The sequence below is a fragment of the Columba livia genome, chromosome 4 (assembly GCF_036013475.1).
Source record: "Columba livia isolate bColLiv1 breed racing homer chromosome 4, bColLiv1.pat.W.v2, whole genome shotgun sequence".
NCBI lineage: Eukaryota > Metazoa > Chordata > Aves > Columbiformes > Columbidae > Columba > Columba livia.
This window is the reverse complement of record NC_088605.1, coordinates 53,716,910-53,744,412: the sequence shown is the minus strand read 5'-3', so window position 1 is coordinate 53,744,412 and position 27,503 is coordinate 53,716,910. Positions and strand designations below refer to the sequence as shown.

Sequence of the window (27,503 nt, the reverse complement as noted above, 5' to 3'; positions counted from 1 at the left end):
GCGCGGGGCGGCGCGCGCGGGGCCGCTGCGCCGGCGGTTGCCAGGGCGGCGCGGCGCAGTATTATGGGATGCGGCGGGGGAATGGCGCGGGGCGCGTGATTTTGAACAAACACGGCGGCTCCGTCGCGGGCGCTGCCGCCGCCGTGGCCGCCGGACGCGGTAGCGGGGAGGGAGGCGTCTGCGCCGAGGCGCGGAGGCTGTGCGGCGACGGCGGCGGAGAGAGGCACCGGTAGCGGCGGCGGTGGAGGAGGAAGCGCGCCCGCCCGCGCGGTGAGTGTGAGGGGCGGGAAAGCGGCGGCGGGAGGGTGAGGAAGGGGGTGCGGGCACGGCGCCGCTGGCGGGGAGGGAGCGGGGCAGCGCTGACAGCCGCCGCTCGCCGGGAAGGCGCAGGCCCGGCCCCGCTGGGCGCGTTCCCCGCGGCGGGGCGGGCTCCTCGGCGGCCCCGCCGGCCTCCCCGGGCTCGGAGGGACAGCAGACCTGGTTGTCCCTGCGCCGCGGGGGATGCCTGCTCGGTAGGAGTCTTCACCGCTGCTTGATGAGATCAGCTGTACCCAACGCTGTCGCGGAGCGGTGAGCTTAAAACGGACCCGGGGAGCCGGCGGGGAGCCTTCCCCCTCGGGCCGGGGGGTGCTGCGTGGGACCCGCCGCCTCCCCGTTCCCTGCCGGTCCGGAAGCAGTTGGGGTTGAGCGGCGGGGCAGGTCGCGGGGAGCTCCCTGCGGAAGGCGGGGCGGCGCGGCGGGGGCAGGTGCGGCGGGGGCGGGCCGCGGGGGACGGCGGTGACGGGCTGAAAATGGCGGATCTTTCGAAATAGGGTGGCAGCCGCTGGCCGAGCCCGGGCGCTCCCGCGCCGCCCGCCGCTGCGGTGAGGCCCGGGGGCGCGCGGGGCTAACGGTCGCGGGGGAGGGGGAGCGGCCGCTGCCGGCGTCGCGCGATGCCAACGGCCGCTAGGGATCGACTCGCCGGGCCTGGGGCCGGCGGGGCCCGGCTCCCCCGGGACACCGCGTCGGGCGGTCCCGGGCCTCTGGCTGTGACGGCGGCGGGACGCGGCGGCTTCGGCCCGGGTTCGTTCTCCTCTCCAAACTTGCCGGCGTGGGCTGCCCGCTGAGCGGCTGCCGGGACAGCGCCGGCCTCGGTGTAGGGGGAGGACGGCCTGGCTTTGTGTGTGGGAATGCTTGCTCGGACGCTGCCCTGCCAAGCGGGGCGCGGTGGGAAAGGCGTGGGGTGTTTTCCACGTTTCCTTAAGTCACCGCAGTGCAAGGGCACACCTGTCCCTTCAGCGTCCTGCTGCGCGGCCGCGGGCAGCCTCCGAGCTCAAAGCAAATCGAGCTGGACCGTCTTTTGCGGTAGTCCTGGCTTCTCTCTTGATCGTTCTTGCTCGTTAGGAGGTATATTGGCAGTCAGAATGCGTTGATTTATTTGTGGCCTTGACTTTGAAGCGCATTGTGTACTAATTACGTAATGTTTCATACGGAGGTTTTGATTTATGGAAAGCATTGCGGTATTGGGAGCATGTGAAATTGTCCGCTGGAACATAGGGCGATCAGGAGGAAAGCTCTTAAGACTTAAAATTTCAAGTGAGGAAAGAGCAGATATTTAAATGGTCTTTCAGTAGTTTCATCCTTCTGAATGGTTGCTTGAAATATATTTGTTATTGTAGCAAATACTAAATATAGAAGAATATTGGCAATCTTCTTTGCATTGCTTACATAAAGCTGACAATAACAGGCAATGCTTTGTATGTCTGGTTGGCTTAATTCACAATAACTTTCTGGCCTGTTGGAGGCAAGAAGAATAGCAGGTTATAAGATGAGAATATGTATTTTGTCAGGGGAATCCTTTCTTAAAACAAAATGCATTAGATGTCTATTTTTTTATTCCCTCATATATCCAGTTTACGTATGCGTCAGCAAGTGCTAACTGTTGGCTACATGCCTTCTACAGAGAGATGTGTGGCTGTGTTGCTCTGTAGGCCAGGCGATCTTAAAGGCTTGGAGAGTATGTTAGAAAATACAGCTCAGCTTCTCTACTGGGTTACAAAAGTTACTTGATGCTTGTTGTAATGTAGTGAGTTTCAGAAGTTTGTTATGCAAGGTTGATTGTTAAGATCACTTACCAAGAACTCTCTGCTGTTGTTTGTTTTGCTTGTACTTCCATGATGTCCAAGCTCAGTTTGTTACTGAATGACAGTTCAACTAGAATTCTCAAAGTTCTAGATGGTTTCAGGTTGAGCGTCTGCTAACCACGGGCAAACTTGAAGTGTGCTGATGAAGAATGCTGTTGGATTTCAGCCCTGGAGACATTGTTATCTTATAAACTGAAATAACGTTTAATTTAGATTTTGAAAAGCAGTCAAAGCCCCTTAAGATTTTCTTCTCTTATACTTGTTTTTAAAATATTTCATGGGGAAAAAAGGTAGTAAGACATTCTGGGGTGTTTGTTTTGATTTCTACTTCAGCAATAAGCTGTGCTTCCTTACCTGTTGCTTGGTCTGTTTGTGCTACTGTTACCTTCCTTTGCTGTAGAGGTAGTGCTTTCTTTTTTTTACATGCTGTTAGAAGCACATCTCAATATTCGACAGAATTCATATGCTACAATGGTGGGATTCATAACTGGTACCCAGGAGACAAACTCATGTTTGTTGTTTTTTTGTTGGTTGGTTGGTTTTGGTTTTATTCTTAGCTGCAGGAGCTCCCAATAAGAAGTGGAAAAGGTTTCTTGAACTCTTGATTCAAGGATTTGTATTTGCCAGTCCTTACACTTCAGTAGCTTGGGTTCCTCAGTTGCTTAGAAAACTGGTAAGCAGCATGTAAGTTTCAGTACAGCCACTCACTTGACAACATTAGAAAACACTAAAGTTTTTCTTGCATGAGAAAGAATAAGACCTCCACAATAATTGCTTTTTCAGTGATAGGGGCACATTACTACATGATGTGAGAGATTCAGTTTTCTGATGTTCCAAATTGGGACATACACTAGTGGTTCCGTGACTCTTCCAACTTGTGCCTCGTTCCCCTTCACAAGCCATCCTTCTGTAATTGAACGTGTTGCTGCCTATGCTGGAGTAATGTCCTCAGTTTTGGGCTCTGCTCTGATCTTTTGTATGAGTTCGAGGCATGTACCCAATCCCCATCTCTATTTAGGGTCTGACTGTTTTTTTAATAATTTTTTTTCCTTTGGAGTAACAGCAGTTTCTGCTAGGAACTCAAGAAGTCTGTGAATAAAGTTTTAGAAACTTCTGCTGTTCCTTGAAAAGTTTTTCAAGGTATGTGTTTGGTTTTTGATAGTATTTTAATGAAAAAATTCCCAGTGGTCTGAGGTCTGCCTATATAGTTTAATCTGCTTTCCCCCCACCCCCCAATATTTGAATGATACAGGAAACACAATTTGCAAAAAAGTAAAAGCTTAGTGTTTTAAAACCTAGTTAATTGTTAATATTGTAGTGTCTGGGCAGAGCTTTACTGCCAACTTTTTTTGTTTTCTATGTACTTTCAGTGTTTTTCTTCCTAAGTGTTACCCTCTTGTTTATTTGGGAGAAGATGTGGCTATGCACTGCTGTAATCCTAGGAGCACGTCGCTGCTTTGCTGGTGAGGAAGATGGCCCTGCTCTTCCCTGGCAGCTTCTTCCTTGTCGTGCTGGCTTAATACATGCGAGGAATTCAGAATATAAGAAAAGTAATGCTGATCACATGCATGTAGTGCTCAAAGTAGCAAAATATGCTATTTCAAATAACAGTGCAATAAAGGTAATACTGCTATGATATTTTTTCACAGTAAATCCGAAATAATTGTAGCAGGTGCTTGTTTTGTTAATATGTGATTACCAGTTTGTTGACACATAAGGAGTTTTAGCTGCTGATTTTCATTTTAAAATTATTATGGAACCTTAAATTACCCAGAACTTCCAAAGGGAAGAAGGATTTTCTTATAACTGGTATGTAATCAAGTGGTTAGATTGAGCCAGCCATTCTTAAAAAGAAAACAGCTAGCACCTCTAATAAACATGGCAGAGGTGACACCAGCTTAATCTTCACATGAAAAAAAAAAAAAAAAACACCCAAAAACCTTAATTGTGTAATGTAAAGCTCTCATGTCCATATCACTCAATAACTGTTACTTGAAGCACATAGGAGTCGGTAATTTGTTCACTTTGCCCATTCCTCTGATATGCTGCACAGAGTTGCATGTATAGTGTGTCACATAGGGAGTGTTCACTCAACAGTATGTAAGGAAATGGGAAGGGGACAGTGTGCATTGACTGAATGAATCCTGGTTACTTTGGGAACTACTATTTTGAATTTTGTGACTATAGCTGGTTAAATTTGTGGTGAAGAACACCTGATATTTTCTTAGTATTCCTTGTAACTGATTAAAAAATATTGGATACTTACACAAATTGTGTGTTCAGCTTTTGGTAAGGAATAAGGTTGGGTTTTTCTCCTTGCTATAGTTTGCCGTTGGTATCGTATTTGATAAATCTAGAACCGTGATCCTCTGGGAAGTGTGCAGAACAATGGCCTCCATATCTTGTCTTCTGTAGAGAATGGGCAAGAGGGTGGATATTGCTTTGTCTGTGTTCCACATGCATATTTTGTTACTGTGTTAAAACTATTTGCTTTCACTCTGCTGTTACATATGCAAACAGGGTGAGTTTGCAGGCTTAGATGATTAATTTTTCCGTTTACCTTTGTTAATCTTAGCTTTTCTGCTTTTTGGTTTGTTTCATGACAAGTATTTTTGAAGGCAATGTCTAGGTCAGTAAGCTTAAACAGAAGACTCTTGAAAAAATGCAGTGCTGAGTGATTTTGTAATTCTTTGCTTTATGACAAAACAAACCCTTCAGTTTTAGAGACAAAATGTAGAGCATCAGAGGGAGTAAAAAAATGGAGCATGCTTAAAATGAATGATACTATTTTACTGATTAGCAAAATGGTAGCAACATTGAAATATGTTAATTAGAAAAACTGGAGTACAGTAAGATCTCTTACCTACAGCTGTGATTTTTCATTTGATAATATGCCAGCAGTAATGGATAAATTTTGGTTATACACATGCTGCTGTGAAGGCTTTTCTACCAAATGAGAGAAAACATGTTGGGTGTCGAGTTTCCGAAGAACTGCATTTCCTATATTTTTATACCATTAATCTTTGTGAATTGCAGTTGTCTGGAATAGTTGATGCGTGCTTGTGTGTATTTGGCAAAAAGGGAGGGGAAAACACAGCAAACAAGGAAATGAACTAGCATGTTCTTAATTTTATTTTGGATGTAAAACGACCCAATAAAATGGTTTGTTTCTCTAAGAAGGGGTTTTTTTTTCCTCTGAAATTAACTTGGGCAAACAAGTCACCTTCACTTTCTGAATTGTAGCTCATTTCTGTATTGCACAGGTAGGTGTTCTATGGCACTGGCAAGCAGTTAAGAACCTGTGGGAACTGTGAGCCTTGTGGATTTATGTAGTTTATTCAATCTTTTCTTGAAATAAGTTTCTTCTGTTTGCTGGGTTAGCATCCAGAATGTGAAATGAAGTAAGAGTGCATTTTTTCCACTTACAAAGAATAGTTCTGGTCCCAGTGCTGTGAACTGGCCGCAGCAAAGGGACCAACAAGGCTGTAGTCAATTGAGCATCCAAAATGTGATACCAGCAAAGGTTGTCACTTCTGTTTCCTGTGAAGAAAAAAGTTAACAATTGTGTATGAGTTATGGATTCTCACAGGAGATAAGTGGAAAACATGAAAGAAGGAGGCTACTTGTGAATTTTTACCATTGTTACTGGAATGACTGGGAAAAATAAGACCTCACTGTCTCTGTTGAACAGGAAGGCAAATTTTGGTGTTATGTCAGCAAAAAGATATAGGTTGAATAAAAAGTTTTGACAAGTTGGTTGTTATGGGTTCTTAACAAAAGTTCTTAGTGACATTGTGATCGTGACTGGTTATATCTGCTTATGCTTGTAATATTTGTTTATGGCTGCAAAATAAGCTCTGTCCTTGGAAGAGAGTTCTCTTAGTTGTCCAGATAACAAGCAACAATGCAGATGCCATACAATTTTGCATAAGCTCTTAATCACTTATAAGTTGTACTGCTGCTGCTCAGTTGGTTCTGATGGACTGTACACTTTGATACAGAGCTTTTTGGGTGCATGTTGTGAGATGGGTTCTGGGGGAATTTACTGAGGTGCTGAGACACTCTCTGATTCAGGTGTATCCAACTCATTGCAGGCATGTAGTGCTTTAACACAGTCTAGCAGTCAACTAGGGAAACTGAGTCACAGCAAATAACCTGCCAAGGCTTCAGTTTAGCTTTGGTGTCCTGGCATACATAACAACATTGCTAATCTCTAATCCCCAAAATTATAAGTTGACAGTTGGCAAAAGCTTATTTTGTGCATATGAAGTTGTCTTAGATGTAGTAAAGAGGCAAGCTGTGAGCTAGGTCATCTTGCAACATAGAAGAAAAACCCAACCAAACAAAAAAAACACCCACAACTTTTTCCCATGGAGAAACACAATTAAAGTTTGTTTATAATTATTTCTTCTCTTATTCTGAGAATGAGGTGAAGCTTCTAGATCAGTTTCAACTCAGACAGCGTAGTGGTGACTTGTCCAGCTGGTGGTAGAGCATGTTTGCCGTGGGAAGTGGAATCAGGACAGATATCTTGTAAGGACAGAAATGGATATAGTAAGCAGCATGAAGAGTGTATGCAAAGAACTCTTCCTTCCAGGTGGCCTTGGTACACTCTCTGAAATAAAGCATCTCCAGGGATAGATAAGATATGGTAAGTATCTCTACGGTGTCAGGATATTGAAATCAAAGGTTGTAAGAGCTGTGTGTTCCTAGTCACTGAAATGCTTCTTTCTGGCTATGCCTGTCTGTAGGATTTTGGCTTTTAGCTGCTTATCCAAAAGCTTAACTGTTGGTTTTCTTATTTACACCTAAGAAAATTTACCAGTATGTGTTTCAGAGTATCTTCAGCCTTTTGTGTTATGATAAACGAGACTTAAGAGGTCTGAGAAGCCTGCATTTGAAGTGGCCTACTTGATTCTGGAGCAGAGGTGAAGATTTCACTGAAATTCCCATTTCTCCTATTGAATTGATCTCTTGACTCGAAGTCTTAATGTAGAATTTCATTCCATGAAAGCCAGTCAGTTATTGCACAGTCCTTGTTATTTAAATAAGTTTTTCCCAAAAGGAATGTGGAGATGCTTTATCTAGAGATTGAAGTAGGAGGGAGAGGGTAATAGTAGTTTTTGACATCTGAACCAAGTCTTGGTTTGCCTGCCGGTGAGCTGTTTATCCTCAGCTCAGTCTTTCTGCGAGTAAATATATTTCTGTACTTGCTAAGTGCTGTCATGTTTAAGGCTGGTAGCGGTGCTGAGATCTGCAGCTAGAAGCATATTTCTGGCAAATCACTGAATTATAACTGTTTGAGCTATTTTTGCTTTTTCTTTCAGTGCTCCATTGGACTCAAAACTGAGGAAAGACAACTTATAGGATAAGTTTAAAAAGCAATAGCAGCCATAACAGCTTTCACTGATGTCTGAATCTTGACAGCACTACCATGAAAGCATTGCAGTTTATGGTATTAGATTTTTTTTTTTTACCTGTTTCATCTCTGTGCTCTTTTAACTTTGAAACAAATAATATGATTGCATAAGATGTATTAAGTTTTAGGACAAAATGCTTTTCTGTGTCATGTTATCATATTTTTGAAAATGAAATACCCCATGGAAAGCAGTGTTGCATGTGGGGGTTTTGGGGTTAGAATGAACTTAATGTATTATACGTTTTGACTAGGCAGCACTGCTGAAGTATACGTTTCATGCACTGCATAATCATTGTGCTTCCTGATTCACAAAGACTCAATAAAATGGATAGGGTCGTGATGAACCTTTGCTCGTAAATACAGTGTGAAAATGCACTCTTGCTGAAATTGTTGGCAGCAAGCCTGATCTTAAAAGGTGCCCACTATGATAACACCTGTTAAAAGTGTGCAGAGAACTTGATAACAAGCCTATGATCGCAGTTTTCATGCTTCTTGTTTTTAAGAGTGTGCTTGGTGCAATGTGACTTTGTGTTCTGAATTCTTCTTTTAGCCTGACATGCAGGAGGTATCCAGAATGTGGAAAGCAAGACCTTAATTTCAAGCTCTATTAAAAAAACTGAAATCTGCATTTCTTAGGCCTAGTGATAAGTACTTTTCATATTTCTGTTAGATGTTTTTTGTTTTGTTTTGCTCTTTTATTCATTCAGGATAAGTTCACTACATATATATTAATTTTTACTTCAGATTCTTAATGCTTTGATTTTGGCCTCTTAAACATTGCAGAGAAATAATTCGAGGTTGGGGTTATTTCCTTTGGTCTCACCACAAAGTTTGCACGGAACTTATGATTAGAAATGCTTCATTAAATATAGAGATTCTAGAATCTACAAACCCAAGTATTGGATTGTTCAGGGCAGTGAACACCATCAGAATGTGTTCAGTGATCTTATGAACACCTGTGCAGTTTTGTTTTTCAGCTTTTGTGCTACTGTGTGTTGTGAAAATTACTGAAACGGGCATGGAAAGCATGGGAAGAGTGAAGGGAAATGTTCTGATTTTTTCTTTCTATTTTATTTTTAGTTTTCATGAAACTGGGCTTGGAAGTAGAACATGGTTTCCAGTTACAGAAAGCAAACTGAACTGCTTCTAAGTGTTCTGTTGCAATTAATGTTGTATCTATATGGTTCTTTTCCTGCAAAGTTGCTGCAAGGTGTGTGCTAAACAAGCAGTGTTCAAGACTTCAATGTTACCATGAAAAAGTGACCTTCAGCACTCCTTTTTTAAGAGAAAAGGAGGATGTACAGATGTGTATGGAATCTTTCTGTGGTTGACAACATGCATTTGTTGGTAATTGGATCATAAATGGCTACCCTAATTACTTAAATCTCTATTTCTGCATTCTTAGCCTGGTCATGACAGTTGTTTGTCAAACATATGCATGTTGATGTTCTCTTACTTCTGTAGAAAGTTGCACTATTAGATCAGCACATGGTGTTCACATAATAATGCCATTGCTTTTCAGTGTGCTCTGGAATTTACCTAGCACTGGTGAGGATTAGACCCTTAAAGGGCACTAAGTAGTTCTTGAGCAGATTTACCATCAGCTTGCTGATCCTGGTCCATCTTCAGAACAAGATGGAAGTCTGGGTTCTTGGCTTGCTGTGAGCCACAAATAGCAAATCCTGGAAATGCCGACTGATGACTGAGGTAGATAGTTATCTATGCAAATTTGAAAAGATGACATGGCTTGAAATGCAGACTAATATTAAGCAGAATGGTATCTGGTTTTGCCCCTTGTTAATAGACATTTAACTGGCGTGTGGGAGCTAGGTAACAGCTGTGAGCCATCCATGGGAAAGTAATTTGAGCTTTAAGTGGTTTAGTTTTCTAGATGCTAATAATTCTGGGTGAGTGCTTGGAGTTTTGTTTTTTGGTTGTTTGGGGGGGGGGGTTTGTTTGTTTTGGGTTTGAGGGGGGGGTGGGTTTTTTTTGTTTGTTTGTTTTCAGTAATACTACTCAGTATCTCTTTTTGTAATCAACAGCAGCTAGAATGTTCTTATTTACCAGTCTTGTTTTGTAATTGATGGTACAATGTAATGTTTCCTTCTTGTGGTGATAAGGGAGTTGTTCAATCCAGAGTTAGATATTTGGGTGTTTTACAATGCTAATTTTCTAGCAAACAGTGCACTCACATGTACGTGTCATGTAATTCAACCATTTGCAATTTGTATGATGTGTTGCTTTCATAAAAAACTTAGTTGTGGCTTTTTTCTTCTTTAGTTTCCTTTTTGCCCGAAAGGCTCTCTGTGACTCATGGGGATTTTTTGTCATGTAGTATGTCAAAGGTCTTTGTTAGTTTGATTGTAAAAATTGCCTTTGTACTTTGTGTAATCTGATTTCTCTAGTAGCATGCTGTGATTCCTTGTATGTGAGGATTAATTTTGATGTGAAGAAAAACAGCTACAGGCCACAAGATAGCTGAATCTTGAAGTATATTTGTAACAGTGGTTGTGGTCAAGGAAGAACATGGGGTCATGTTGCATCCCTTCTGAAGTTTTGGGTATGATCCACTAAAGATTTTTTGGTGGTGAAGGCAGTGTATTTCCTGACAATATGTTAGTGAAACATTTCTGTTTTGAAGACAAGACACATTTTCAAAAGCTTCACTAAAATATTTGAATTTTTTACAGCAGGTCTGCAAAAAGCATCTTCTGCTTGTTCCTATGTGGGTTTTTTTGGTTCCTTGAGTTTAAATGTACTTGTCACTGATTTGTAGCGTTATATGTCGATAATAGCCGCCTGAGGAGCTTAGTAACTGTTCTGTGGTTGAAAACTGCAAGATGCTTGTTTTTCCCCTCCATCCCAAGAGCTGGAAGATTAGGAAGGGGAATGGGAGCAGGTGAATGACTTGCTGCTGCCATGTTCCCACTGGATTGTACTTGGATCTCTGTTTTGTGGTTGCTTCCAACTACTTCATGCCTGGTAATTTTAAACTGCTTAATCTCTAAGTATTAAGACCAGAAAAATTGGACTTCTTCAGCTCAGCAGCCTTCTGGAGTTTACATGTTGCCATTATTGGGGAGTGCATGTGAGCAGAAGCTGAAAAATTTGAAAAAGCATTTAAGAACTTAAACTTCGGTTACATGTGGCTGATGGTATTTCATGCTTCTCAGATATATCAAGAAACCATTCTGTATTTTCCCTGCTTCTTCCTCTTCTTGCCTTTGTTGTCATGAATGGATTCAGAAATACAATAAATGAAACTTTAAAAAAACGCTTACTAGTTAAGAGAAATATACTGATTTTATTAATGTAACAATAGGAATATTGTGGGATTTTTGCATTTTAAAATCTTCAAATCTGAGCAGCAGCTTCTGCCCCACTTTTATTTAAGAAGGAAGTGATAGTGATGTCACATTTTTGTCTCAGCGAAGAAAACTCCAAATGTTACCCCTTTTGTACCTGATAATACTGTGTTCTTTTGGTTTCTGCCCCCACGTTTGCACTTGGAGTCAATTGAACTTGCAGTGAATGGTTACTTGGTAGGTTGTCCACTATTACTTTTCTGCCATTCACGTCATCTTAGTTTCTAGCCTTATTCCCCCCCCACCCTGGCTTAGTAAATCCCTTGAGAGATACTGCAACTATTGGTGTTCTCCCTTCCACTTCACAAATTAATCGGCATCTGCCTTGATTCTCTTAAAAGCTAGTAATATCTTCTTAATTGTATTGATCTTCGGAAAAGACTTGGCCTTTTGCGGCACCAAGGGTGCTTGGAGACGTTTTTAAGTCCCTTATTGCAAAGATTCTGATTTTGTCATTTTTTTGGGGAGCTGCAAAACTGTGCCCTGTGTTGTGTCCCTCGGGAAGAAAAGTGTAGAATATATGGCCATGTTTACATCTGCTCCTGGTTAGTGATGTAGTAACTAGTTTCATGTATGCTAGACATAGCCATGTGACTTGTTTCCTGGACAATCACCCCACTGATGACCTCTTGAGGGATTTTTTTGGTGGTGTTTAATTGTTCCTCTTCACATTTCTTTTTAGGGGTTTTTGCAGTTCCTAGCTTAGGAAGTTGAAAATATTTGCTCTTGCTTGCTCTTAATAATGCTACATTTAAGTGCGTGCATCTGTCTCAGCTTTTAAGAACTACTGGCTGATATATCTGGCAAAGATACTTGGTTTCAGTTAGCAGTTGTTTGGCATGCAGCAACAGTTCTACTGATCCCACAAGAATCCCTGCTATTTTAGGGCCTATGTTGGATTTTATGCATTTATGAAGGTTTTTTTTTTTATTTTTGGGGTGTTATTTTTGTTCTTCAAGCTAGGTGCTCATGCAAAAGCTGTTACTGATTTGATTTTCTCTTGTCTGGTGAAAGTGACGCTTCAGAAATTAGTTTGTAATTATTGCGAGTTAATTAAGGCAGGTCTGGCTGGTCTTTGTAGACCTGTCAAATTATACCGGAGTCATGCCATGGCTGAGCACCACCAGACCTGTGCTGTGCGCAGAGAAGAGAGCGGAGAGGGGACTGCTACTGAGGCCACAAATGGTGACAAGTCCATTGGTTTGCTGCTTCATTGTGGTGACCTTGCTAACGTGCAGCACCATCCCAGGACATTCTGTAAAGTTGGTCTCAGCAGCCTTGTTTCCAAGTAATCTGAATTTATGTATGTTTCTTGTTGCAGTACATAGCCCTCACTGATGGTGTTGTAACATCCTCAAGTAAGTGCAGCACTTGAAGTGCTCATGGTTGCAGACTGGAAGCTTAGCCATTCTTATCTAGTGAAGTGGGGACATTTCTGGAGATGGAATAAGATGCAGTTAATTACTACAAAATGCAGGCATTGTTATAGCTTGTTTACTTATTTGCAGATCAGTGTGTGTTATTCTATTGATTCTTCAGATTTTCATGTGTAGTGTGGCTGCTTTGCATGCTTTATCAACAAAGGTGTTGATATAATTAATCTCAATACTTTAATAGTGTTGGTTTCTGAAAGATTCTGCGCTGACATACTAGTGACAGAAAAGAAAAAATGATCCAAGTTCATACATTCCTGCCAGACACCATTCTGTGTTTTTGCCAAGGATGATAGCATCTTTTTATCCTTTTCCTTTTAAAATCCCCTTTACTCTTTATGAAATTATACTGATAGAAATGAGGTAGTCAGGTTTTCCTCCTCAGTTTGATTTTGCTTGTACTGTAACTGGAAGCAAACAAATGCAGAAACACATAAACAGATAAATAATCTGAAGATGAAAAAAACTACCTTAAGGTTTTTCAGAAACACATAGAGAATTCAGAAGTATTGGACTATTATGCTAAGTAAAATCAAGTTTAAATAAATTTTTCTCTATATATTCTTTGTGTGACTACCAAATATAGAGGTCTATGGTAGGGATAAGAGATTCAGAGGTGGTTCACTCAAAGCTGAGCTTTCATCCCTATTATCCTCCTAACAGTACTCAGCATTTTTGGTAGAAGGTAACAAAAATATTTTTCATAGTTGTTTCTCCAAGACTTTTCTGATGATAGGCTTTAGTCCCTACATTTTTGTGTGCCTTTGGCTGGTTGCGTGTCCTGAGAAATGCTGAGACATTTTCTAAACAAATCTGCATTCTGTGAATTTCTTCTTGAGCTTTTGATTTAGTTGTATGGTCATTATTTTGTAGACTAAAATGATCTATTTAGTAATATGATCCTAGAATTTTTGTGGAGTTCCTTGGTCTAATAGTGTGCTTACTGACTTCCTTGGTTTAGATTGTTTTGTCTTCAGGTTCTGAACTAAATAAGTGTAAACAGTGATGCATTTTTGGGGGGTACTGTAGGTACAGCTCTTGTATTGTCAAGTGACTCAGCATAGCTGCTGAAGCAAAGGAGACTTTCAAGGTGTTTGTTTTGGTTTGGTTTTTTTTGAATAGTTAAAATAATTCTGTATCTCGAAGATCTTAAAGCTGTTAGAATCTTAAGAGAGGTTGGTGTGCCTTTACTGTTGGAAATCATTTTAGTAGAGGAGGAAAGTAGAGGAGGTGGAAAAATGGAAACTGCATGTTTGGTATAAAAGCATTAGAAAAAAAATAAACAGCTGAACTGTTGAGAAATCCTGGCTAAATACCTACTGGGTATTTAGTTGGGAAGTGGAAGCTACCTTAGATGACAGCAGCCTCTCATATAGCTAGGGTGAGATTTTAATCATTACATTTCATGTATCTATTTCAGTCATATCCAATAAGCAGTGAAGTAACAGAACAAGTGGGTTGTGTTGTGGTTCTTTTCTTGCTGTTCTTGATTACACTAGCCTGAATACTTTGATGGAAGCCAACTGTGAAATGATGGGACCTGATAACTCTAAAATATTCAAATGTGATGGCCAGAAGCTGTTAATCCAGTAACCATGCGTAATATTTATTTTCTTTTGGCTTGTTACTTTCTGATTCCAGACTTTACATAATGTATTTCTTTTCCTTCTGCATTCTGACTTACAAGTGGTTTGTTTGATGTCAGAATGCTGAAATTCCAACTTTGTGCATTTTAATATAAATATAATAGCCTTTCAAATAGATATTGGTATTTAATAGGAGTTTACTGCTTTGTAACATAACCAAATGGCGAGAACGAAGAAAACAGCTGTTGGACTGTGTAACTGCATATATATATGTAAATACTTTATGGTCATACTGTTAAAAGATGCTAAGAATGATCTTTCTGTTAAGGAGTAACACATTCAAATACAAACCAAAATGAAGTAGTTGAAAATTACTAGTAATTACTGAATCCGATTGGTTTTTCACTGTCTGATTTAGATAATTCCCTTCTTTTCAAACATGGAAGCAATCATTATTTGAATTGAGGTTGACCCTATGAGTCTAACTTCTTGATCCAAGCACCTTATGCATGTCAGTATAGAATGGGGTGATGGAGCTTTTTGTCCAAAGTAGTTCAGAGTTGTAAGATCTAAGACACAAGCTTATTTAGGCTGATGAGGACACAATGAAGCAACACAGCTCAGGAGGAGAGTCATTGTCTTTAATATATGCTGAAGCGATCTGTTTTTCCTATTCCTGGTTTTGTGTAATCTTGTATGCAGTTAATCAATTTGCCTTTTAGACAGCAATGTGATACTATTACTAATGTGTCCTTAGGAGTAAGCTGTTTTGTCTAGTGCTAGTTACCACGGCTGGCATCACTGCAAGCTGTACTGGCATTACTTTGGGAGAAATGCTTTCCAAAGGAGGTATTTCTGGCAGTGACATCAGATAACTTTGTATCTTTAAATGCCGGCCAATAAGGGAGCTGTGTGCGAGTTTCACCATCGGTCATCTGAACAAGTTCTTTTACAGCTTGGGCTTCTTGAATATCACAGCAATTTGGTATGACTTGTACTTGGGATGGCACCCTTCACGATTAGGAAGGCCATGGACTGCTTCAGCGCAGCCTCCTGAGCTCAGCATTGAAACTAGGTAGATCATAGCAGGTTTTTTTTCCCCCATCCTTCTGCCTTGTGGGTGAAATGCAGCTGTTCTGTGGTTAGGTGCTGTGCAGAATGGAACCACAATGACTCTGGAGGAATCAGTGGCACCTCAGCATTTGGCATGGTTCCTTAATTATGAATGTTGTTTAGTAATAGCTTAGTTTTGTTTTTCTAGCAAGTAGGAGACTGAATTTGTGAGGATCCTGTTCTCATGAGTACTCGAGTATGCACACATAGTTGTGCAGTGTGCTTGCCTGTGCAGTGTGCTTGCCTGTGCAGCGCCCTAGCACGCTGATGCGGTCAGCACGTGGAGAAAGAGCCTTATGAAGCCGGTGTGTTTTCCGCCTCTGACAGATATACAGTTTTAGTAGGAATGGTAGATGAGACCATTTACAGCAATGCCTTTAAGGTTTCTCAAGTGGGAAGTGACTCCAGCTTTGAATCTCGGTGTAGTATTTATATATAAATTAGTTGCTCTTATTAGTTAGATTAAAAACAAATCTGTTTTCTTTCAGCTGTGGTGTTCTTTGTTTTGTGTTTAGAACATGTTTCAAATTGATCATGAATTTGGGCATTACATTTTCATGTGAGTGTTGAGAGAAAATATTGAGCTGCTCTTTTCACTGCCAGCATAGAGAAATTATCTGCTTATCTTGGAAGGGCTGGGCTTTGGCTTGGTGCTGGGCTGGTGATTGAGCTTCTGGGGTTGATAAAGCCCAACACTAGGCAGCTATTTCTTTTTCTGGGATTTCTAAAATAAGGATTTGGCAGAACGAACCCCTGTTCTGTCTGGTATGGATAGCAAGTCTCTTGAGGCAAGAGAACCTACTAGTCAATGTTGACAGATGCCATTATCATCTGTTGGATTTTTAAAGCTTTTAACTTTTGCTCTATATTTCAGTAAGCTTAAAGGTGTGTTAACAAGGTGCCCATGTCTTGGGGGAAACACTAGTTAATTAACTGTACTGTGTTGTCAAGAGTGGACTGGTAAACCACAGCAAGTCAGTGCCTTGATTTGACTTCAGCAGATGATGTTGAAGAGGTTTGATATAAATTTTTACTGAGAGCAAATTCAGCATGATTTGTTATGTTTTGCTACCTTTTTTTTTTTTCCCCATTATATCCTGCCTGTGCATGCACAGTCTCTTTTGGCTTAAAAAAATCTGCTACTGTATTTTCTTCTTTGGTAGTATTATTCACAAAGCTTTACAAAATTTATGTTTTCTGGAAGCCAATAACTGTTTAAAATATTATTGCAGTACCTGTTCCAGTTATCACTGCCAAAATGGAGGTGGTTTCAGCAGAAGTCAACAGCTTGCTCCCTGAGGAAATAATGGACACCGGTATAACTCTGGTGGAAGATGACAGCATTGAGGCGGTTATTGTGTCATCACCAATAGGAGATTCTATTCCCATGGAAACAGAACTGGAAGAAATAGTGAACATAAGCTCCACCAGTGACTCGTCAGCTACAACTACAGCCGTGGTCACCACAGAGTCGGTTACTGGACCCAGCAATCACTCAGGCGACACAACGGTGAACACCACAACCCCAAAAACTGATTCAAATGCAGTAGCAAAGCCTACCTTTCCAAGTGGCCTCCATAAACTTGGTGCTCAGACCCCCGTCACTATATCAGCCAATCAAATTATTCTGAACAAGACCACCGATCTTAAAATAGGCAATCAGAGTATTAAACCGGATGGACAAAAACTAATTGTAACAACTTTGGGCAAGTCTGGCCAACCCATTGTTTTAGCATTACCCCACAGCCAACTCCCACAGGCGCAGAAGGCCACGTCCCAAGCCCAAGGTGGAGACTCCAAGGTACAAGGCCAGCAGATCAAAGTTGTTATTGGAGGTCGGTCGGAAGTGAAACCTGTTGTTGGTGTCTCAGCTTTGACACAAGGAAGTCAGCTAATAAATACTGCAGCCCAGCCTTCTGTTTTGCAGAGCCAGCAATTAAAAACAGTACAGGTAATGTGAGTTATGCTGATGAAACAAAACTCTTAAAATAATTTCGTTGCTTCAGCTGTTGTCCTTTTCCTTCACTGACTGACACACGGTTGCTTCCAACCTTTGTGTTTGTTCCTTGTATTAAAAAAATACAGTGCTGCTCTTAGCCCATGCTTTAATCTGTGAATGCATTTGCCATTTGATGCCCTTTACCTCTATCTATTGTTTAGAAACTTAGGTTTTGCCTCAGAGAAAGTGAGCTATTAAAATATTCCGTAAATTGAAGAGAATTTTCCCATTATTTTAATTTTATATTTAAAAAAAAATTCTACATGCTTTCAGGAAGACTGAATTGAACTCTCTATGCCTGTTGTTTCTTTATTCAAAGTGTATGCTGCTTTACTGCTTTATGAAAGGGTACCTTCTGCCTCATGAATTTAGTTTAAGTAAACTCTCGGAAAAAAAGTATACCTTTCTGTTCTTTTTCAAATGTTGTATGTTGTCTACTTCAAATCTAGTTAAGCTTGTTAATAGTGATAGACTAGATGCTATTGTAAGCTGGACACTTCAAGGTCCTGTTCCTGAACTCTAGCATGGATCTTGAGATATTTGAAACCAGAATCAGCTGGGATCTGAAAATGTATTGAAAAGACTTGGTTTATGACCAAAAGGTTCTAACTTTGATCTGATGTACAGCAGAACTATACATAACTTTGTTACCTCATGCGAGTGAAGGAAAAGTAGAACTCAATGCAAGTTATGGTGGAAAAATACGTATTTTGCAGTCTAAATGAAATGAGAAGTTAAACTCTAGAAACTCACTTGCTGCACATGAAATTTACAAACTTTTAAGTATGTTATAAGCTGAATGGTAAGTTCCCTATGGCAAGCAAATGCGAGCAACTCTCAAGATGGTTTGTTTTAAAGCAGCAGATAATCCCTTCACCAATTTCTGCTTTCTCCTTTTTTGTTGCTACATCATACCTGTAGAGAACATATTTAGTAATGACTGTTTGAAACATGTCAATTTTCTTAAGTGACTTGCATTGATAATTAATGGTACAGTTGTCATTACAGCTTTCAAAAAAGCCTCTGCTCAAACTCAGTGTGGGAGCTTTTAAGAGTGGATTGGTTCCTGTTACTTGGCTTCGGTTACTCACAAGTAACAGATACAGGAAGCTGAAGAGAATATGACTTAGCTGTGATGTGCTTTTGCTTACATGAGATGGCCTGTGCTGTCAATGACTGAAATACAGTGACTTGGTAATTTCCCTCTGCTGTTTGTCACTAGGAATTCTAGACGTTCCTTAATACAGGCCATTACAAATGGTTTTGCATCCATTTGTAGGTTTAGTTAGTTGCAGTTTAAATTCACTTTATTGTGGTCTCTTTGCTTCTATTTGCAAAACGTATTGGTTTGTTAACATCTGGCATTCCTTTTTTTCCTATAAGGAGGAGGAGGTAGAAATTAAAAGCAAGAAGGCACTGTTCATTTTGTTATAAATACCTGATACTGCAGGGAGCGTGATTACATTAGCACTTCCCAGACAGTGCTTTTCCTTGTAAGAAATTAGTAAAGTATCAGAGGGATATATGAAGCTAGACAGGAGATTAATGGTCTACCCTATCATGAATGATGGGGGACATAACCCATGCCTTGAGTCCCTAGCTTAGAAAGTTAAGTCATGCATTTTCCCCATCATCCCGAATGAGCCTCTTAACCTTTCACTGAGCGGAAACAGAAGCTGTGAATGGCTCCCTGCCTCCCAAAGGTCTTGTGTAACTTACTTCTTCTGCCTTTGTGAATCAGGTATTTCAGATGCAAGGCAGCAGAGCAGTTTGTCTTGGTGCTGAAAATCAAATTGGTAAAAATTAGCCTTAGAAGACAAAGAGCTCTCTTCAGTTCTCCTTACATTGTCACTGTTGTAGGGGCTTTGCAGATCATTAGAGAAACTCAATTAGCCTTGCTGCAATCTAACTGGGACATTTGAAATCTCAGCACTTGAGAAAAGGCATAAGTAATAGAGTTGAGCAAAATGTTCCTTGGAATCTGGCTCACTCTCTTCATTACAATTTTAGAGGTATGAGGCTGTGACGTGTAAAATGTGGCAGGACCTTGGGCTTCATCTATATCAAGAGGTTTATTACTGTCTCTCTTACTATAATCCTTGGCAGCTTGTCCTGATTTCTTTTGAAATAACCGCTCTGAATGTGTGGACAAAATTACTGGACAAATGCATCTGCTTTCAGCCTGTGGCACCTGCCTGCATACAGGATTAAAAACAGGGATGTGCTTGCTGGTGTACTACTTAGTCCAAGTGTGTTAAGCAGGAGTTTAGCCTTTCAGATGACTCTCAAACAGATATCAAGACCTATTGCCATTGCTGTCACTAGCCTAGTCAAACTTGACTGTATCTTGATGTGGTAACTGGCTTCGTGTTTCAGCAGTTAAATCTACGTGTCCATAGCATCACTGCTGCTATGTTGAGACAACTGCTAAGCCATCATTGTGGTTTTGTCTTATTGGAAAAGTGACCTTGTGCACTCCCTAACCTCAGAGCAAACTCCTGTTCCTAGCTCAGTTTCTTCAGTTTCTTTGAAATATGCTGCTGCTTCTCTTCTATTTATGGAGTCCATGATTTTTCATATTATGGCAAATATAAATTACATAGGGTGTGCCTACATGGACAAGCTCTCATGAGGTCATTTAGGGAGTGGATTTTAGTTAGTTTCTCTGTGGTAGCTGACTGTGTGTATTCAGCCAGCAGTAAATGCAAGGTATGCGTGTGCCTTTTTCTGTATGAATAGAACACAGTTCGACAGCTGAAAAGCAAGTCTGGCCATAGAAACTTTATAGTTCATCTGGTTTAGTGGACAGTGCTTAGCAAGACACAAATTGACCCTTTAAATAAGGACTATTGCAGATAGTTATCTTTTCTTCTGTAGGGGAAAGAAGGTCGGTGTGTGCTTCTAAATATATTTTTATTCTGGAAGAGCTCATTGCCCCAGGAAATATTTTTGCAGTCTAATTCAAAGTTACTTGCAGAGAGCATGCTTAGCTTTCAGAGGCAGAGGAATAATGTGAAGCTCCTTGTGATTAGTACAGGCAATGGCAGAGGACTCGAGAGAATTTGCTCTGCTTGAAGCATCAAAGGGGCAGTCTGTCATCTTAATAATTTCCTCTGGCTTCTCCAGTCTCTACTGCAGTGGCCAGTGAGTTTCCCACTGATGCTTAGAAAGTTTCTGAAGGCAGCTGGGGTTGTTGGCTCCAGCGGCAAAAACCTCAGAAAGGCTCCTTGGCAGCAAGTAAGGGCAGGAGTGCTGAGGGGCTGAGGGCTGTTCCTCACCTATAACCAATCACCTTGGGTTTTTGCCATGTTTTCTAAGCCCTGAGGGGATTCAGTGGCTTGTTAGACTATTAGACCTTCTTTGTAGACAAACAGCTCACTCAGAAAGCAGGTGAGAATTTATCTGAGGGAGGATATTGTAAGCTGATTCTGAGGGAATCAGGGCCACTGGTCTTGATTAGGTATTGGTTTGGGATTTTTTTTTTTTTTTTTATACTTCATGTTAACAGGTAGCTAGGATTTTTACAGGTATTCATATAGGTCATTTAATGACTGTTAACTGGGAAACAACTGTTGTTGTCCAGAGCTAGTTGTTCCTGCTGGATGTTGATCACATTCTCAGCCAGACTTTGCCCTTGCTTCAGAGCATGGAAGCAATAGCAGTTGAGTTAACATAATGCCTGATGGCAGGGTAAGATTAATTTCAGCAGAACAGAAATCTCAAATCCATTAAATTAAATGTTGGGAATTTATCAGAACTTAAAACTCTATGCAAATTTACAAAAAAAAAAAAAAAAAAAAAAAAACCAAACAAAAAAAACCCACCAAAACCTGATAAACTGCCTGCTCATCTGTCAGTTGTGTATGTACTAAGAAAACGGAATCCTTGAAATGGTAAAATGGCTTTGAGTTAAATTAGTAAACTGTCCTGTGAATGAAACTTCCTTTTTCAAAAAACTTATATCTATCAAAAAATAGCTGGGTTGTTTTTTTTTTTTTTTTTTTCTTCCTTGTTTCATTTTAAGCCTTGAATATTGCATGCCATCTAAAAGCAGCTAATGTGGCCTGGGTGCAACATATTTGGGCAAACCACCTTTACCTGCCGATGGCCTGAGGCGGAGGTTTCCTGTGGTAAACACCCATATTGTAACCATGGAGCTGCACATGGGTTCCTTTACATGAAGTCTGTTTTCTGGTGCTGCCTGGTGTTGGAGCTGCTGGCTACTGGCTTCCCTGGCCTGGGCACAGCTCAGGTGTGCAGAGAGTGTTTGCTTTCCACAGGGGGCTGGAGGGCTCCAGAGCCAGAGCATGGGGAGCTCCAGTGCCCCCAGCTATGCCCGGAGTGTGCCGCTGGGAGCCAAAACAGCCTCACGCCTGCTCTTTGCAGGGTGGCTGGTGAATTTGTGATATGCTACTGAATATTTTGAATGTTTTGGCATTATTCTACTGTAAAGGAGGTGTTTTCAGTCAGCAAATTTTATAAATAGGATTTTGTGTAGGAAACCACAACATCCAGCCTACTCAGTTGCTTCATTTAAACACTCGCAACTTTCTCAGGCTGTTAAAAGTAGCTGTCATGTCTGTATCTTTGCATGTCTGTGACATTTCTCCAGTTAGCTACTTGAGTAACAAAGGCAGTTGTGCACCTTAGAGAGATGGCTCTCTACATGGATGCCCATGTCATGCCACTGTGATACTGCTGGAGTCAGCGACTGGTGCCCACGGGCTGCAGCTGGATGCATGTGGGGGGGGAAGCAGTACGGGCCTGGCCTGTGGGGTGCATCAGTGTAAGAGCTTCAGTAAAGCCTTGAGTGCTTGGCCTTCAGGTATGGCATCTCAGGGAAGGTCCTAGTGGTAGTCCCCATCTGCAGGCCACCTCTGTAGTCAATGGGTTAAAATAGTCTTTGAAGGAAGTAGGCTTCTTAACTATTTGCCAGCCGGATGCTGGTGTATGGAAGCTATTAGGATAGATGCATCTGGTAGCTAACTTCTGTCAGTGTGGAAAAGGGGAAAAAGTATTGTTTAAGACTGAAGACTATAAATCCTGCTTGTAAAGATTGCAAGTTGAAGCGATCTGTCTCATTGAATTGTACATAAATGCTTCTGGTCCAGCTGTACTTCAGGAGACTGGATCATGGAAGGAAAAAAAGACTCCCTTATACCTGGATGTAACCAACTGATTTCTTCTTGGCTAGTGAGTACTCAAAACTTTCAGGGACTGATGATCCACGTACTTTTTGAGAACTGTTGCAGAAGGCTGTTTCCCCATTTGCAGAATAAGTGTGCTGCTATGTCAGAACAGGTCAAGAGATGTTTCAGAGCAGTGGTTTTCATATTTAAACTGCTCAAACAAGTTTTGTCCTGTCTGAAAATGAAATAATTTGTTTTAAAGCTTCAAATATTGAGACTTGTGTATTTAACATTTTTATATAGACAAATTGCATATAAGAAATAATTTCAGCATCTTGAAGATGGGTTATGTTTGCATAGAAAAATACCTTAGTAAAACCTAAGGGATTTGTCTATCCTGCTTTAGCGGTTGGTTCTCTGAAGTGGCACGAATTATATCCCCTGTTGGTGAAGTTACTTTTTGCTAAGTATCCCACAGCAGAGACTTGGGCATGGATTTCAGAAATTCTTCTAAAAGTACAGCATAGAGCAGCTTGAGCTGTATGCCTCCTGAAGAGGGACCTTCAGCAGAAAAGAAATTAAGACAATTACACTCTCATAATCCCAGCATCCACACATCACGTGTCACTCTGGGCCAATTGCAAAGTCAGTCTCTGGTGTCTCCCTGTTCTTCATTGATCTCTTCACTTTTGTCAGGCTGGCTGTCAAAAGTTCTGACCTTCAGTTTCTGTTTTGCGCTTGCAATTGGAGAAAATAAGTTCTTGGTAACAGCCAAGACATTGTTCTGTTAGACACTGTTCTGTTCCTTATCTCCAGGGAAGAAATTCCCTTTATCTTCTCGCTTGAAGACTCTGAGGTGTTTTTTACTTAATGAAGCAGATAGTTCAAAGGTTTACAAATTGCAGAAGTTGTGCTAAGCAAACTTACTTATGCTAAGTGAATTCTGGATAAGCAGTTTCTGACCAAGTTCTATAAGCACTATACCCAGTAATTTAATAAGCCAAGGTGGTGTATTCTCTAACATCTTAGCTGTCCATAGAGAGAACTGGAGGTGAAATGTGAAATAGGCAATTATTCTTCTAATTTTGTGTGCAGGTATTGTTCTTTTTTTCTAGATATACTTAACAATACAATATTTTAGATCCAAAGTGCTAAAATAACTTTAGATCTTTTTCCCCTCCATCTTTCAGATTGCAAAGAAGACTCGAACCCCAACTTCTGGCCCAGTCATCACCAAGCTGATCTTTGCAAAACCAATCAATAGCAAAGCTGTTACAGGACAGACCACTCAAGTGTCACCAGTCATTGCAGGTTGTACTTCTCTGACTTGTTTTGCTTTACCATTTTTAAAGGGTGTTCAAAGAGATAGTGATTGCAGAAATTTTTCTGCCTCCGTGATTCTACTGTAGTTTCTGTTGAAGTACCTCAAGCAATTGAAAAAACGTCAGCAGATAATTTGGTAGGTAGAAGCAGATAAATGCAGTGATTGGCACCCTTACACTTTGCTCATTTAGAATTATTTTTATGATTGTAGCATATGATTGTTTTGCTTTTTCTGTAAATTGCTTTTACTTTTTGGATTTTGGGGAGGAGAAAAAAATACCTCACAGCCAGAGAAAAGGCTACTTCATAAACAGAAGGTATTTGTAGATACCTTATGTAAATACAGAGCAGGAAAAGGAGACACATACTCTTGTATTAGTTTAATCTGCTTATGGCTGGACTTAAATGTAATACATTAAAATAACAGGAAAAAGGTTTGAGTGAGAAAAGTGAATAAAGCTGTGTTGTTGCTGTTAAGTTGTTCACCTACTTCAAACATAAGCATCGCGGAAGAATCTAAGAAGGTAATTAAGGCAAATAAGGAATGGTTTGTCTCTTTAGAAAATAAATCTTTGTGCCATTTAAAAACAACAAACACCAACAACAAAACCCAAAACAAAAAAAAACCCTGCAGTGCAATCATTTGTTTATTACAGCAGTGGGACTGATGTGTCACTTGATACATCATTGCGTGTATGCAAGTAACATCTGAGCCATGTAAATTTTCTCAAAAGGACAAATGTAGGAAGCCAGAATCACCTTCAGAGCTTGAAGGATGTCTTCAACTGTTTCCAGATTGACCAGTCCAAGTAGGCCTGAAATCTGTTCCACATATTTAAATGAATTTAAGCCATTACAGAACTGGGACTTAAGCTGGTTTTAAAAGGAATGCAACTGTCTTCTGTATTCAAAACTGTGACAGATACAAGTGAATTGTACATCACTGAAACATAATCTTTTCCTTGAGTTGTCAGACTTGCCTGCCCCCTGAAATCCTGTGTGTGTTCCTGGTGAAATGGGGATTTCCCATTCCCCTCCCCAGTTTTCGTCTTTCTCAAGCGACTGCTCACCAAATGTGCAGACCTGTAAATAACAAGATTGCTTCACTGTCTTTATAAAATAATTAAGCTGTTTGTGTGTGTATTAAAACAAAGACCAAAACAAACAAACAAAAACCCACTAGTGTGCCAACCCAGAACATTAAAAACCCTGAAATGAGCCACTTGGAGCTGCATTACGTTTTCATCTGGCAATAGGTGAAAATTGGTAAACAGCAAGGAACCACAACAAAAATAATACTAACAAGAGCACATTTTGAAGTTTGCTGCTTCCGGAATGAAAGGAAATGCCCAGATCACAACATATCTACATGATATTGACAAGCAGATCTTTTACAAAACAAATTAACTTCCAGCTTTTAAATTGGTATGTGGGAAAATCAAGAGTACCTGTTCCTGAACCTGTAAGATAAGAATCAGTGGGAGGTGAAGATGGTTCTCTAATTGAGAGGGAAATCTTTTCAAATATCTGCCTTTCCTCTCACCATTCCAAATAGCCAGCACAGCTTGTCATCTTTGAGAGCTGGCATAACTTAGGGAAGGTGCAACATTTGCATGTTGTGTTTTGATTTTGTATGTGTGGTTTTATGTTTTCAATTGCTTGGGAATATCTGCAGACTGAGGTGGAAGTTGTAAATTTGAGAGACTTGTCAATATAAGCAGCCAGTTTCTGTTTAGGAAGCTGATGCCAAGGGATGCAGAGGGCGATGTAGTGAGAAAGGGAAAGCTGTCACCAGGAAAAAACAAACTTGAAGCACTAAATTCTGTAGATGGTAAAGTTCCTACAGACTCTGACATTTTTTTCAGGTTGCATGTGGCCTTAGCAGCTTCTGGCAACTGTGTATGCTGCTACTTGGGCTTCACAAAAGCAAAGATTATTTTAGAGCACGTAGGCCTTGGAAGAAGGCACCTTTCCACAAGGATGATGCTGTTTCCTGTTGGTTCCAGTTAATTTAGTTGTCCTGTCACTTGCTGTTTTGGGATGGAAAAGTTATGCTGCTGTTGATTTCTTATTTTGATAAATGAAGTACAAGAGAATGGGTGACAGAGAGGCTATCACAGACATGAGTTTGATCCAAACCACAGCAGAGGAAAGCTCAGTGCTCAAGTACTCTTTGGAAAGAAACTCAAGTATGAAGAAAAAAGGAAAAAAAAAATGGAAAAAAAACCCACACAAACAAACAAACAAACAAACCAAAACACCAAAGGAAAAAAAAAAAAACAAACCAAACAAAACAAAACCCAAGCAAACAAAAAGACATTTTCCACTCTGAAAGTTTTGCAATATTCCTGAGACTGATTTAATGATTTGGAGTTGCTTGTTTTGATGTTCAACCTTTTTTTGCCATTGTAAAAGCAGAGAGTTTGTAGTGTTACACCACCATCCTTATTTTCACAGGCGTGTCATACATTGTGTTGGGCAGTGAAAATAAACATAAGCACAAAGAGAAGAATAAAAAGAGTTGAGTGTAGAGAGATGAAGCATCTTTTGATCACTGTAAGGCAGCTTGTTTCTGCTGGCCCGGGGGTTCATGCACCATGCAGGTATTTTGAAGATCTGCATGCCTCAGGATGCTACACTGGCTTTAAAGAATTTTTCAGCTGAATGTCACAGAAAACTTAATGTACATTTCAGGTTTTTTTAAGCCCAAGTGAATATCTTTTTATTCACAAGAGTGAAAATTATTTTCTCCTTTGCTTAATCTAAAAGAATGCTGACGTCCTTCCTACTAGGTAATACAATCAGAAGTAGGGATTGATTGCGTGATACGCAGAGAAAAGTTTGCTTTAAAAGTTAATGTGAACAGGGATAATTTGAGCTGATGATATCTTCATTGTTTATAGGTAGAGTTCTTTCGCAGTCCACTCCAGGAACACCACCAAAGACAATAACTATTTCTGACAGTGGAGTAATTGGATCATCTTTGAGTACCACAACACAACAGACACCAAATAAAATAGCTATCTCACCACTCAAATCCCCTAATAAAGTAAGTATCTGGTTCTGGCTGCAGCACTCTGTCCCTCATGCACAGTGGTCTGAATGGAGCTCTCTGTCTTGCTACAAGCTCTTTATGGTCCCACTGCTCTAGAGTCTCCATTGTGCATCATGATACTCTGTGGTAATGGCCTAAGCTTGACTTCTTTGCAGTTGGCTTCTTTACTGTTTTAAATAAATAAGCATTACTGCATTAATTTCCTATTCCTGCTAGTTCTTGCCATTCCCCAAGCATCCATTCTGACAGCAGCTGTTCTCTCTTAGCCAAGCACTCAAACAGTATTTTTTCATGCCTTTTTACAAAATCAACAAACTGTTTAAGAGGAGACCTCAGTGATGTTAATAGGTTAGCACTTACTGACCATTGTCTGCTAGTGCTTATATAATTTAGTCTTCTCTAATTATGCCTGAAGTAAATGAGATTTGCAGTGGTCCTTGGCAAGTACAGAGCTGGAGATTAGAACAGGTGGGCAATATATAGAAAAGGTAACTCATCCACCGTAAGCTGCATTATGGATGAGTGTCATAGTGATGCTTTTATTTTATTTTTTAAAATCGTCTTAAGAAGAGGAATATTGCTGGAGAAAGAATGAGTACGTGGGTGGAACCAAGATGCATAATGCACGCAAAATATTCTATGTAAAAACTAGCATAAGACTAAAGACTTTCTTAGTCTGGCTGTGCTTTAGCTATGTAATATTATACAAATGAAGTTAAAGACTTGTTTGAGAATTATTAGTGAAGGAAGCAAAATGGGGAGGAAGTTTAAAAAAAAAAAAAATAGAATAAAAATTAACAGTGAGTGGGAGGTGAAAAGACTCCTTAGGGTTACATCTTGAAATAACTGTAGACAAGCAATTCTAAGTATCTTTTAAAGGCAAATTATTTTTAAAATTGGTAGTTTTCTTAAAACGTAAAGAAGAAAGTTTAGAAAGAAAAGTAAGAAACAACCTTGG

At 40.4% G+C, this 27,503-nt stretch overlaps 1 protein-coding gene across 7 annotated transcripts in view; it reads left to right on the top strand.

Annotated features, from left to right (window-relative positions):
• Nucleotides 1-75: 75 nt before the first annotated feature.
• The window catches only part of LIN54 (lin-54 DREAM MuvB core complex component), a 41,518-nt gene continuing 14,090 nt past the window's right edge, over nucleotides 76-27,503 (top strand). For 3 of the 7 annotated variants that reach the window (XM_065061789.1, XM_065061788.1, XM_065061784.1), the window contains exons 1-4: nucleotides 753-863; nucleotides 16,272-16,990; nucleotides 23,358-23,478; nucleotides 26,394-26,539. In XM_065061789.1, coding sequence (XP_064917861.1) covers nucleotides 16,298-16,990; nucleotides 23,358-23,478; nucleotides 26,394-26,539 — 960 coding nt within the window. In that variant the 5' untranslated portion in view covers nucleotides 753-863; nucleotides 16,272-16,297. Of the gene's footprint in view, nucleotides 271-548; nucleotides 571-752; nucleotides 864-7,477; nucleotides 7,579-16,271; nucleotides 16,991-23,357; nucleotides 23,479-26,393; nucleotides 26,540-27,503 lie in introns of those variants that run through there. The other 4 variants (XM_065061783.1, XM_065061786.1, XM_065061785.1 and 1 more) reach the window with 4 other exon arrangements.